The sequence below is a fragment of the Leiobunum rupestre genome, chromosome 8, assembly GCF_980474605.1.
Source record: "Leiobunum rupestre chromosome 8, qqLeiRupe1.1.hap1, whole genome shotgun sequence".
Classification (NCBI taxonomy): Eukaryota; Metazoa; Arthropoda; class Arachnida; order Opiliones; family Sclerosomatidae; genus Leiobunum; species Leiobunum rupestre.
This window is the reverse complement of record NC_143391.1, coordinates 43,666,266-43,680,734: the sequence shown is the minus strand read 5'-3', so window position 1 is coordinate 43,680,734 and position 14,469 is coordinate 43,666,266. Positions and strand designations below refer to the sequence as shown.

At 41.2% G+C, this 14,469-nt stretch overlaps 1 protein-coding gene across 1 annotated transcript; it reads left to right on the top strand.

Moving 5' to 3' along the window:
• The first annotated feature begins 824 nt into the window (after positions 1 to 824).
• On the top strand, positions 825 to 3,114 carry LOC149933416 (uncharacterized). Its single transcript, XM_090157294.1, has 6 exons — positions 825 to 1,112; positions 1,241 to 1,468; positions 1,533 to 1,731; positions 1,808 to 2,151; positions 2,224 to 2,564; positions 2,622 to 3,114. Exons 1-6 carry the CDS (start codon positions 825 to 827, stop codon positions 3,112 to 3,114), a joined length of 1,893 nt encoding a protein of 630 aa, XP_090013420.1.
• The last annotated feature ends 11,355 nt before the right edge of the window (positions 3,115 to 14,469 follow it).

Here is a 14,469-nt window from a genome sequence, read left to right as displayed (position 1 = left end):
TAACTTTTGAAGTTCTTGTCCGATTTTTATTTCTAAACCTTTTTTGTTTTCTGAGCGGTGTCATGCGTCGATCAATATTAGCCGCAAAGTAATTTGACCCCTTATTAGTGACGTCACGTTCGGGGGGTTTCACTATTTCCGGTTTTACTTGGAATCCAACTGGTCCAGCACTTTTTTGCAGCTGAGAGTGATTTTTACCGCGATTTCATTTTCAAAGAGGCCATAAGCGATTTAGTAGCTACAATGGTAACAAAATGGCAGCCAAATGAAAATGTATCTTTTATTTAAAATCCACCTTCATGTAAAGATATTTAATAATTAATTAATAATTATTTCTACATAATAGTTCTGCAAATGCAGACTATTTAGTTAATGAGCGAAATTGTTTTACTCCCTAATCGCAAAATTATAGGTCTTTAAATAGTAGTCAGAGCAGCAGGGATGATTCTCCCCGTAGAATGGGGGCGTCATCTACTAGCAAGAGGGGTCACAAGCGACCATCGGAGTCGTTAAGACAGGGCCCTCGAAAATTGGTCCAACTAGATGTGATGCGAGGGTACGGAGAAAAAAACGTACATCTCCATTTCTCGTACCTGGGGAACGTACTCGAGAACGACGGGTTGACGCCTTCTATCTCGGTCGTGGGCAACTGCAATATCTGCAGCCAAGAAATTATCGGCGACACCGGTAGTGCCTCGAACCTGGAACGGCATCTAATTGTTAGTTTATAATTTTTTGGTCCTTGATTTTTTCTTGTTTTAAGAATTTTCATTTTAATTCATCTAACGCTTTCGCTCATTAGACAGTGCGCAAGATGCATTTAGATGAAGTCACCGACCGACCCCATTTTGGAGATTGGTCTCTTAGGGGAAACATCGACGACGAAAAGGGCCAAAATTAATCCAGCAGCGAAGAAGTCGATGCAAGAAGTCTTTAAGAGGCTTCTTGTTTATATGGTAGCTATTGACGGGTTGCCATTTAGCGCCGTGGATGGAAAGGGTTTTAGAAAGGTTTTAGAATTCGCTAACCCTGACCTACACTTGTTAAGTAGGAGATCCGTGGTCGGCAAGTTGAACCGAATGGTTGAGGCAGATTTGAAACCAAAAATCAAGGTAGTTAGTTTTTTGATATTCATATTTTTGGTATTCATATTAATACATTTATGTATTCTTAACTCAATAATATTCGATTGTTTTTTCAGCTGTTATATTTTTTTAATATTTTTTTTAATAAATTTCAGACTATTCTAGGGAAGGTAAACCATGGAAGTTTACACTTGACCCTGGATATTTGGTCCAGCCAACGCCAGCAATCGGTAATTGGAGTTCGCGTTCAATTTATCGACGCGGACTTCAATTTTCGCAACCTATTGCTGGCGTTTTCCTATTTCCCCGGGGCACATACCGGCGCCATGATATTAGCCAAAATTAAGGCTATTTTAGCCGAATTTGGATTATCACCGTCATCAGTAAGAGTTTCTATTTTACGCAATTATATCGCGAGATTTATAATTCGATTTTCTTCATTTTAAGATATCACGCGTTTGCGCGGACAACGCATCCAACATCACCAAAGCGGTGAATTTACTGGATGTTATTCAAGAGCCCTGGGAGTTTGACTCGTCTTTCCAATCCACTGCCTCCAACTCTGACGCTGACTCTCTAGATCTCACCGATCTCGAATCGTCGGATTCTGACGACGATGACGGCGACAGTTTCGTTTTGGACGACGGCAAGTTTCATTTCTCACTCGTTGCCCGTCGGTGTGTAGAGATTCTTCACTTATATACGTTTGCTATCGTTTACAGGATGGAATTCGCTGAAACAAATTTTGATTCAGGATTCGTCGATCCAGTCGTCTTCAACTACGCCCGAGCCGGATATCCTCCCGATATTACCCATCCTCCAGAACACCTGGATCAGGATGAGGTGTGTTTGTCACTCGCTTCAACTCGTAGTTAACAACTCAATTAAAACTATAGTGAGGGCCGAGGTGATGGTCAAGCGAGTCAACGACTGGGTGACTTTTCTCCATCGTTCCACAAAATGGAGCGAAGTGTTTCGGGGAAAGTCACCCGGGGGGCTTGGCGTGAAGACCATCGGAGTAACGAGATGGAATTCAATATATTCCGCTATGGAACGTCTCGTCCAAGTAAACAAAATTAAAAAAAAATATGACAGATGTCATTATACTAATAGCAAATATTTTGGTCTTTATTTACAGGACGGAGTGCTAACCGCGCTCAAGGCAACGTTTTTAGAGGCAGGGGCGTTCACAAATCCAAGTGATGACTACATTTTCCAAATGAAGGAATTATTACGGTTGTTAAAACCAATGAAATTAGCAACCGACATATTTCAGAAAAAGGAGCCCTTGGCTCATCTAGTAATAGGGACGCTACTTGATGTGTTTGATCAAATAACTGAAGCTAGCGCGCCCTATTACAAAGATTTTCAAGATGAGTTTTTATGCAGACTGAAAACCAGATTTCACGAAGAAATCATCGACCCCCAGTATGTAGTGGCCGCTCTCTTAGACCCTCGAGGAAAGACAGCTATTTCCTGGTAAGATATTGCAAAAGTAATTTTTTCCACTGCTAGAAACTAAATGACATTTTACAGCATCAAATACCATCTACGAAGGGACTTCTTCGGCGTTGGTGATTTTCCGCTCGCTCGCGGAGACAGAAGCTGCGCGGCCTCTGACGGATTCGCCAGCCGCATACCAATCGAAGAACCCGAGCAGCTGTCCCCCAACGAACGGCCGACCACATCAGCCGGACTCTGGTCGAGAGTTTGGTCCACCCGGACCACGTTGGAGCCTCGGACCGGTGATACGGTACGATCAGCTTTCCAAAGTGAAGTCCAAAAGTATTTGGAGGAGTCGATCCAGCCAGAAGAGTGTCAAGTGTTACTCTACTGGAAAACGTACCGCAAGAAATGCCCGATATTATCAGAATTGGCCAAGCGGATCCTCAGCATACCAGTCGCTAGCGCTGACGTCGAGAGAACCTTTTCGGTAGCGGGATCGATAACAAGGTACAGGAGGAACCGCACATCCATGCGTAACGTATCCAATCTCCTTATAGTCAAGGAATGGGTGGATTTAAAATAGATTTATGTGAGTGTTGATAAATTAGTACATCTAATGTCATCGTCGTATTAAGAGTATTTTAACTTTACAGGTGGCGTTCGGAGCAATAAAAAACTTAAAATAAAATTTTATTTTTTTATGTATGTCTCCTATTTCTATAAGTTAAGCAATCAAATAACATTTTAAAACGCGAAAAAGTAGATAAGTCCATCATGAACGGGGGAAAGAAAGATAAACAAATTAAAAACCAACGAGATACTCGGACCGATAGGTCTTAGAGACGCCAGACTCAGGCCGATAGGCTTTTTCTTAGGGTTTATCTCCCCCCCCCCCCCGTTCGGGATGGACTTATATACATTTTCGCGTTTTAAAATGTTATTTAAAAAATCATATTTCTATAAACATAAGCATATTTCCAACAAATTTATGATATAACCAGGGTAGAAATATTTATTTTACGAGGTTATTGCCATCGGCCCATATACTAACATATACTAAAGTTCGACATGAGTCAATGCACTTTACCCATTTGTAAGTTGAAATAAAGCAAACTCAGTGCCATTCACAAATTACGTAACGCGGTAAGGGTAGGCGTAAGGGTAGGCGTTTTGTGTAAGGGGTAGCGAAAAGTAGAAAAAAAAACTAAGAAAAATAAAAATATATTTATTACGAATGTAGCCTAATATTTTTTTTAATATTCGCGCTACCAAGAAAAATTACTATATATAGTAGTATCGCTTTGTAGCTTTGGCCAGAATCTCTGCACGGCCCTGTAGGGGTCTCACGAAATATTGCCGCCCCGGGGAGCCAGCCTTCTTAAGGCGCCACTGAGTCGAACGTCTACGTATCTTCCCGACGCTAATCTGATCCATATTGGCCTTTATATAGTTTATTGTTTGTAAACAGTAATTTGATTTGTAAATTGCCCACTAACTATATTTTCGTAAATATTAGATTTGTAACATAACATGGTAAATACGACCGAAAACGCGTTTGATCTCTTATAGATAATTTTACTCTCGTGAAATGTCGGTCCTCAGCCAAGAATCGTCATTGGCGAAACAGGATATCATTAAAGACATTAGCAGTGACTTAATATTAAGTGTTCTACTTATGAATATTATGTTACTTATGCTGTTATTAAACTCCTACCAAAATGTATTGCGTCTTGCAAATCCGCAAGATCTATATGCCCTTGTTGACAGACAGCCACGATATTGTCCCATTGTAACGTCTTCAACTAACTCCTTTCCCGGTCCAAACTACCTACTAAGCCCACCATATTCTTCTACCTCCCTCTCCCGCCACTATAAAATTGCAACAAACTTGAGGAAATTGACGTAGCTCTTTCTACGGGGTCGAAAATATTTACGTAAGCAGCGACACGTGTAACCCTTAAGGTTCATTTTCCCCCGTATACTTATTTTTTTTTTACTTTTTCTGTGTTTTATTTACTTTTGTTATTACGTTTTCCCCGCACTCTTGACCCTCTAAATTTACAGTTTTTGTTAAGTATTCGTAAAGCCCCATACGTCAAATTTCTTGGAATTCCGAGCTCTATTTAATGAAACTAATCCCCGTGTTAAATATAAATTTAATTTAATGATAAACTAAAAACTTAAATAACTTTTGAACCATACATACAAATTAATTATTGTTTATAAGCCTTATAGAACTCGATCAAACCCCACGATAAAATATAAAATTAAGATAATTAATTAAACCATTCTCTCAATATAAATTATAAACTAAATCCCTGCCTTCGGCAACGTTAATATTAATCCCTCGCTAATGAAAATGTTTTTCTCTCGGTCACAAGACCGTGTTGCAATACATTCAGCGAACTTTCCCAGCCCAGATTTCCCTAAAACTTTCCGAACTAAACCAGTAAAGCTCCCTCAGCTTACAGCGATCCCATGAAGTCATTTCAAGTCCACAAGCTTCATATTAACTATCAGGTAGCAAGATCTCAAGAAAAGCGGACGTTTTCCAAGGTTGCCGCCATAGGGTCAAGAGGGCGCCCGGACGTTTCCGCTTGGAGACAGAAAATCGGGAACCTCGAGACTCTCTGGCATTTCCCCCCCGCAATCCCAAGCGAACTTTCGTAAATCGGACAACGTCACCACCGCATGACTAGACACGAGTCTTAAATACACCAATGACCTAGGTAAAATGGAAGGTCACCAGTTGCTTTTTGATTCAACCCCGCCCCCCAATAATCCGAACAAAACCAAGAGACAGAGCCCCAAAAAGAGAAAAGTTGAGAGAGCTTGAGAGAATGGGACAGAACGGTACAGAGCTTGGCTTGTGCCAGAACTGGATAGAACTCTGCTTCTCGGGCAAGAGAAGAACCATGTCGAAAAAAAATATAAAATAATGTGCGATGAAGTCTCGCTTAAATATTAATTAACCCTCAATGCAAACCACATGATCGGAACAACGCTCCATGATTGCCTAGATGACCCACAGCCAGGACATTCCGATCGGAAGAACATAAGCCAAGCAGTAATGGGTCTGAGAAGCGTAATGCCCTCGACACCCTCGAATCACCTGTTGATCACCCAATATCTAGCCATTCCGAGAGAAGACAGCCAGATGACCGAGACCGATTCCCTAGCCTAGCCGGACATTTCAGACCGAAACCCGAAGTACCTACGCCCACCACAGCTTGTGAAGTAAAATAATATAGGAAGAAACCCGCAATCCGGCCGCCAAACCGTAGACGAGTAAATAAAGATAATTAACGAAAAGTGTGAATAAAGAAACGCGTAAACAAGCAATCCCCAAAGACGTCCCGTTCTGTGAAGTGCGTGTGTCGGGCATCTTACGTAAACCGAGGAACGAGAAAACCCGTAAACGGAGAGACGACAACGTAGCGGAGGACACCGAAACCAAGTGATGAGTAGAATTTCCATCATAACCCCCCCCCCCCCTCTTGTAGAGTACCCAGGGTCGAAATACGAAGTAGCCAGTGAAAAGTAGAGAAAAAGGTCTTGAAAAGAAAGCTTAATCCCTCGCTATTGTCCGAGAAAAGGATTTAAGACAGGTCCCCTCGAGGTTGAGAGTTCATTCTGCCTCTTGTATTTATACAGTTCAGATTACTTTTTCCGTTCGCGTTGTGCCCTCGCCGTTGTTATTATTTTTAGTTAATTATTGTCATGGTTTAATTGTAGAATCTTTAATTGTAGTATTTAATTGTTGTGTTTATTATTATTTAGTGTAAGTGTATATTAATTTCTGTCCCCTCCGTCCTTCGAGCCCAAGATGCCTGAGAGTAAGGATACAGGAACCGATCCCATAGAAAATAGTAAGAGATAGTTTCATTAACAAATTTAAGGTCAAAGAGTATATTTTTAGTGTTTAAATTCCCCTCGTATATTGGAAAAAGCTAAAAGAACCATAGTAGAGATGGCCTAACCATCACTATAAGCGAAGTAAGATTATCCCCTCAGTTCCCCCCGCAATTTTGTTCATTTGTTTTTTTTGTATTTTAGTGTTATTTATAAATTTGAGTGTTAAATAAAGATTTTGTGATTGATTAACGACAAAGGGTTTCCATTCTGAATTCGAATCTCCCCCTCTTTTTTATTTTTTTCTTTCCCCTGTATGTAACCCCCTCTTTCAGATTTAATTCATTCCACGATAAGGCCACGACTCGCATTTTGTCGCCATCTTCCCCCCGCCTTGGTGAATTAAAATCTATGAGCAAGGGTTAGGAATATTTCCGTCCATCAATTGTATGACGAATTCCTTAAAAACCTTACACACGTTGGTCATACATATAAGAAAACCGCAACGAGTCACCAGTTATATGTAAGGATTCATCTGCTGTATCTAATCCGATAATTAACCAACGGCCGGTCAAATGGTCCGAAACAATTATTTTCGTCTGTCTCGCCCGCTAGAACCAAAAACAAAAGCCAACGTTTTTTAAGATTTAATTGTTTTAATTAGTTTGACTTATCCCTATTAACCGTTTTGATTGTATACCATTGGCGAATCCCATTCGTCGGAATTTACTATTGAACCGAATTCCAATGTTATATATCGTAGGGTATGTGACGATAGTATTTCTAATTTGGACTAAAATATGTCTTAAATATTTATTATTTTGTACCGTTGGGTGTCGTAGGGTTCTCGTATAATTAAAACAAGTCGGCCAAGGCCGTAAAATTAGTTCCACATCGATGTGCTAATAACAAGTCCAACTTTCCGCACTACCCATCCTAATAATTGTATCAAAGTTCAAAGTTATACCTCAAATCGCACGCAAATAGCGATAAAAAGAGTCCAAAACTTTCTAAGCCTTGGTCAAATTAAAATTAAGCCTGGTAAAATATCCGTAATACCCAACCGGATAACTATATCAAGTTTCAAAGTTACATCTCAAATCTGACGCAAATTACACGCGAACCAGGCGTCATATTTGCAAGCGGGGGGGGGGACCACCACCACTGATTCGTAACTAATATAATAAGGCTGAGGGCATTAAGACCGATGAAACGCCATACGAACGAAAGCCTTAGCATTTCACGTTACGGAGAAATCGCCATTCACTTCGTGAAGACAAAGGCGCCATATTTGCAAGCGTGGGGGAGAAACTCCGACTTATATTACCTCCACTGCTTAATAACTAATTTAGTAAGGTAGAGGGAATTGAGACAGATGAAACGGCACACGAGTGAGGCTAAAAATTAAACGGAATTTACAATGCAATCGAATCCAAAATTATAAGCGTAAATCAACGCCCAAAATCGGGAAAGTGGGGCTGTTGCGACCCCCTCGTTGACCTGACGGAGCTGCAACTCTTATACAGTGTAGAGGTATAGCAGCAATATAGATTAAAAATGAAACGGAATTTAAAAGTCAATCGAATCCAAAATTATAAGACTGCGTATTTTCTTAAAAAGTGTTTAAGGGGGGTCGGATTAAAGAGACCGGCAAATCGCCGCTAACTACTTTTAACCAGCGAAACTGGGTTTGGCGGGTAGAAGAAACCCTACTAAATAACTCTTTAAAAAATTATATTGATATGTTTACTGAATAAAAAGTTACGAAAGGTGTCGCAAATGGGGGACGACAACAACAATGCCAACGCCGACGCCAACGCCAACGCTTCACATCTATCTGACGAAACCAATAGTTCCACTCTATATATATATATATAGATGTGGAACTAAAAATTGATTCTGTAATAAAAAAGAAATTCATATTTTTAGATATTTATTTATTTATTTTGATGTATAAGGCTTATACGATAAGTAACATAATAACAATAAGTATTGCATTTCCTATTGCATAATTGCTAACTTTCACACCGAACCTTTTTTTGGTACTGAGACTCTCTCCATGCTGCGAGTTGGACTCGAAACTTACCCTTCTCGGTGAACACTTTTTAAGAAAGATTGAAGCCTAATGCGTTGTAGAGTCGCGAGGGGGCCTAATATCGGAAAACGAGCAGGACCATGCAGACGGGGGGAGGGGGAAATCCCCAGGGATGAAAAGGGCCCGTGAAGGACTGATAGGGGGCCCGCAGCTGAAGGGTGTTGCGGGACGTAGCTCGGGTTAAAATTAAAATTAACATTAACCCTAATTGGGAGAGCTTATTTTCGGCGAATACTAACCCTAACACCCGACTGAAAAAGCGTTAGAGTTCTAAAATATCTATCTACTCAGGACCTACTAAAATTATTCGCGAACGAACTGAATTTACTTATTGTTGAGAATAAAATGCTGAAGTTAAAAACTGAACAACAACTTTTATTTACAATTACAAATTTACAAGATTTGCTCGTTTGGAGCTTAACTAAAATCTCTTTTGGAGACGCCTAAAAATTTGGTCATTTACGAGACCCCGCGATGAACGAAAAAGAACATGAATAATGTTGGAGCCTGGAGTTTTTATAGGCTCGCTCACATTCATACAAAAGAAATGAATTTTCTAGAAGAGGCCTGGCAGGATATTGGCCGGAAACAAGCTCCGGCCGTCCTCCCAAACCCCTTCTCCACGCGAGTTACAATTTTACTAGTCCCCTCGAACGGACCGGAAACAAGCCAATATTTTTATTTTATTTAGGGAACCGCGAAATATACACCAAAATTGTAAACTAAGTTTTAAATACATTTTGTGGATTAACTAAATTACTGACTACGTTATACAAGATTTATTACTCTAAACATTTAACACTTTAATCAAATTTAATTGAAACAATTAAAAAATGGCGACTTCTCGCGAAAGTTTCAACAAAGGGGTCCACCGGAAAAGTTCAAGGGGGGGTGCAAATAAGAAAGATTTAAAAATAAATTTTAGGTTTCAAGGGGTGGGGGGGGGGGGCAAATCGAAGGGCCCGCCAGTAAAACCTTTGTCCCGGGCCCCACAAAACGGTACGAAATAATAAATATTGAAGACATAGCTTAGTCGAAACTATGAATACTACTATATCCTACTATACATCAAAAATCTACAAATCAATAACGAACAAGCACTGTTTTTAGTGTGAAACGTTGGCTATAAATCCAAATATAAAATGTCTTACCAGCTTTAAATCTTTGATTATCAAGGATAAAAATCATTACAACGGCAACCGAAACCCAAACACAAATTTTTATATATATTTTGGTTTAATATAGATAGTTCATTTTCCGTCTGGTTTAAAGATAGGAAAACCTACCGAAATTCGAATATCGCGGTCGTTAAAGTGAGAAAACCGCATTGAAATTCGAATTTCCCGCCTTCTTAAGCGCGCTATTATAACAATAGGAGGGTAATGTTGAGAGTTTCCGGAGGTTCCCTCTTTGGCACGAGCATGGACTAATTATAGTACTTCGTACGAAGTACTATAATTAGTCCATGGCGCGAGGGAGATCGCAAAGAGCCTCGAAAGAGGGGAATATACCCTCTCCCGAGCGAGCGTTGGAAACGAGAGGGACGCTTCATTCCCTCTCTCAATACCCCTCTAATAGGAGGGTCCCTCTTTCGAAAGAGGGAGATCGCAAAGAGCGTCGAAAGAGGGGAATATACCCTCTCCCGAGCGAGCGTTGGAAACGAGAGGGACGCTTCATTCCCTCTCTCAATATCCCTCTAATAGGAGGGTCCCTCTTTCGAAAGAGGGAGATCGCAAAGAGCGTCGAAAGAGGGGAATATACCCTCTCCCGAGCGAGCGTTGGAAACGAGAGGGACGCTTCATTCCCTCTCTCAATACCCCTCTAATAGGAGGGTCCCTCTTTCGAAAGAGGGAGATCGCAAAGAGCGTCGAAAGAGGGGAATATACCCTCTCCCGAGCGAGCGTTGGAAACGAGAGGGACGCTTCATTCCCTCTCTCAATACCCCTCTAATAGGAGGGTCCCTCTTTCGAAAGAGGGAGATCGCAAAGAGCGTCGAAAGAGGGGAATATACCCTCTCCCGAGTGAGCGTTAGAAACGAGAGGGACGCTTCATTCCCTCTCTCAATACCCCTCTAATAGGAGGGTCCCTCTTTCGAAAGAGGGAGATCGCAAAGAGCGTCGAAAGAGGGGAATATACCCTCTCCCGAGCGAGCGTTGGAAACGAGAGGGACGCTTCATTCCCTCTCTCAATATCCCTCTAATAGGAGGGTCCCTCTTTCGAAAGAGGGAGATCGCAAAGAGCGTCGAAAGAGGGGAAAATTCCCTCTGCCGAGCGAGCGTTAGAAAAGAGAGTGAGAGGGAAAGAGGGACGCTTCATTCCCTCTCTCAATATTCCCTCAGAGTTTTGCCCATCACTGCTTGAAGCTGCATTACGGAGGTGAGAGACAAGGCTTAGTCACGTTGTGAATACCAAGTTGAACAAAATGGCGGAGAGTGGATCACAACAAAGCTTACTACAACCAATTATAGAAGCTGGAGGTACGAAATGTAGTTAATATTACAAAATCGCGGATTATGGGAGATAGTATCAGAAGAGGAAAAGGCCCCTGATAGAGAGAAATCCGAAGATATTAAGAAGGCGTATAAGCAAAGAGTAACCCAAGCCTATACCACAATTGCAATGAGTTTATCAGAAGACTTAAGGTGCATCATTGAAGGGCAGAAGACTCCTACTGAAATATGGAAGACATTACAGACAGCTTTCCAACCAACTACTAGAGCAAGAATTAATACATTACTTCGGGAATTTCACAGTATTTATTATCAACCGGGTGAAGATATGATCAAGTTTATTGGACGGGTTTATTACGCAAAGCGACAATTAGATGAAGCTGGTGAGCCAGTTGCAGACAAGACAGTTGCCTATCAGTTAATAGGATCTCTTCCGGAGTCTTATCAAAGTCTGGTGTCGATAATTTATGGATATGATGATTCTCAATTTAAACCAGAGATGATAAAGAGTCAACTTCTTGCGGAATATGGGCGTCAACAGCTACAACGATCTTCAGAGAATCAAGGATCAAATGCATTTTCGACGCATATAAATCGAGGTTTCAACTCAAGAGGTCGTAGCAGTCAATTTCAAGGGAGGTGTAATAACTGCCACATTTGGGGACATCGGGCAGTAGACTGCAGGCATAATAAATCAAGAGAATCTAATGGAAATGAGCGAAGAGGTGGTAGCAACTCTCGAGGAAGAGGTGGTAGAAGAGGTGCATTCATCGCATCGGCACTTGTCACAGCCGAGGCCCATCCAGACGTTTGGATTGTAGACACAGCCGCTACACATCACTTTTGCAGTAATCAAGACTGGTTCTGCACGTATTCAAAATTTTCAACTGAAGCAACAATGGGAGAAGGAAAGTCATGTGTTGTTGGGCGTGGACAGTAGCGGCGCTAAGGTTTTTTCACAGGTGGGCTAATTATTTGGTGGCCCCTAAGAATTTGGTGGCCCTTACAACCATGGAGTGTAGCTACACTCCATTTTACAAATTTAGTGACCCCTTATAAATTTTTCAGGAAGCGAGAAGAGCAAGGTCGTTTTCTTGGTGCGGCTCTCGTCGCGTTTACTGGACCTTGTATCCGATCTAGAGGGGACACGTGCACGCCCGGGGTATTCCCCTAAATTCCCTATCTTTTCTTTCTATTGTCCATTCAACTTTCTCTCAATTTCCGCTCCATTCCTCCCGAATCTATCTGTTTATGGTCTTATTTAGTAAACAAATTGATTTTGAAAGTTTTTTTTCAGAAAAACTTTTCTTGGAAATAAAACAAATTTCTAGAGATAAAGAAAATTCATAAATTGAAATATGTGGCCCTTTTAATATAAATATGTGGCCCCTCTCAGAAATGCAGGGAGGCTAAAGCCCACTTCAGCCCACCCTTAGCGCCGCTACTGGGCGTGGAGATATATGGATCAGGATCGATGATGGAGTTAAGAACATGTTCAGGTTAAGAGGAGTAATGCATGCGCCGGGAATGAGACGTAATCTGATATCAGGTCGATTGATCGATCAAGCTCATGTCATAGAAAATATATCTACTACTAACGACGTTCCTCAAAATCATGTAGCCAAGACAAATCAGGAAGATAATTTTAACGGGGTAGGCCTCTGGCACAGGCGGATGGGTCACTTGAACGAGGATGATCTTAAATATATGGCTGCGCATGACATGGTACGAGGTGAGCTCGAGCTCTGTGTGCCTTGCAAGCTGGCTAAAAGTACTCGAAATACATATCCGTCAATTAAAGACATTAGAAGCAAAGAGCTCTTGGATCTTGTACATTCAGATATTTGGGGTCCAGCTCCAGTTGAGTCACTTGGCGGCGCGAGGTACTTTATCACGTTTATAGATGATAAGAGCCGTTATACGAAGGTGTATACAATGTCCCACAAGAGTGAGGCTTTCCAACGTTTCAAGGAATACAGAGCAGAAGTTGAGAAACAATCAGGAAGGAAAATAAGAGCGTTGCGAACGGATAATGGGTTGGAGTACCTGTCAGATCGGTTTACTACATATTGTATAGAAGCAGGAATTAGACACCAACGTACAAATACATATTCGCCCCAAATGAATGGTACGGCCGAACGAACAAATAGGACGCTGTTGAATACCGTCAGAGCTATGATGGAAGATGCAGAATTACCTTATAACCTGTGGGCAGAATTAGTACGTACAGCTACATTCCTTAAAAATCGATCGAAACATTCGAAGCTTGGCAATAAAGTCCCGCTGGAACTCTGGATAAACAAGAAGCCCAGTGTGAGGTTTCTGAGGCGTATTGGATGTCTGGGATTTGTCCATATCCCACCTCAACGGAGGAAGAATAAATTTCAGAGAAGGGCGAAACCAGGAGTGATTGTTGGGTACGCCGTGCATACGATAGGGTATCGTGTGTGGTTTCCAGAGGATGGAGATGTAATAGAGTCGAAACATGTCTGAGTCGTGGAAAAGAAAATAGGAGCTGATGTTGTCAGACAAGCCCGTAGAGAAGATGGGGATATTGTATTTTGGCCAGTTGAAATAACTGAATCCATTCCGAAGCAGTCTGTTGACAAAATTGTTGATGAGCCTGTAAGGGTCGTGGATGCCACCGAAAATACAGAGGGTGTAAATGAGCCCCAAGTACCAACGGGACGACAGACATGTCCTGGATTACCAGATGGGTGGTTGAGAGAAATCAGAGTACGGAAGTCCGGAGCTACAGCGGGGCAAAGAGATATTTATTTCTACGATCCTGATGGAAAGCAGATGCGGTCAAAGCCGGAAGTCGATAGATACATGCAGGAAAATAATTAGGATTACGATTTACATTTATTTGACTTTTCGAAGAAAACTCCGGCAGCAACGTTAGTCTCGGGCATATCTTCTACAGACATCTCAGAAGTTTTCGAGGCAAATTGTACTGAAGTGGTTATCCCTGCAAATTATGACGAGGCTATTAAGTCGCCACAAAAGGCAAATTGGCAATGGTCTATGGATCAGGAGATGAGTGTTCTGGAGAAGAGACAGGTAGCGACAGTAGTTGAAAGACCCAATGAGAAGATTATAGGTTGCCGTTGGGTATATGCACTGAACTCGTGTCGCATTGTTACAATGTGGATAGTTCACCGCCGAGCCATTGACTTCCTTAGGAAAACTATTAAAGTAAAGGAACCATTATGATAAGGTGAGGTTTTTACTAAATGGATGAATACAATATCTGTATATATTGTTTATTGAACTTGGTTTTTTAATTTTTGTGAACTTGTTAAAGTCTAAATATTTTACGTATGAAAATGTAAAGGTCAAATCTTGTTTTAGCGCAGTCAGCAGATAAAATGGTTATAGGGTAGAACCCGTTAGTTTTTTGTAATTTATTTCGTTTTTTCAGTCTTTTTGTTTTATCTATTGTGTGTTTAGTGTATTAGTTTTCAAGAATAATAGTTCATTTATGAAGAAAATATCGACTTGTTTACATAGTGGTCTGGGTTTTTAACTGGGTCGTCAT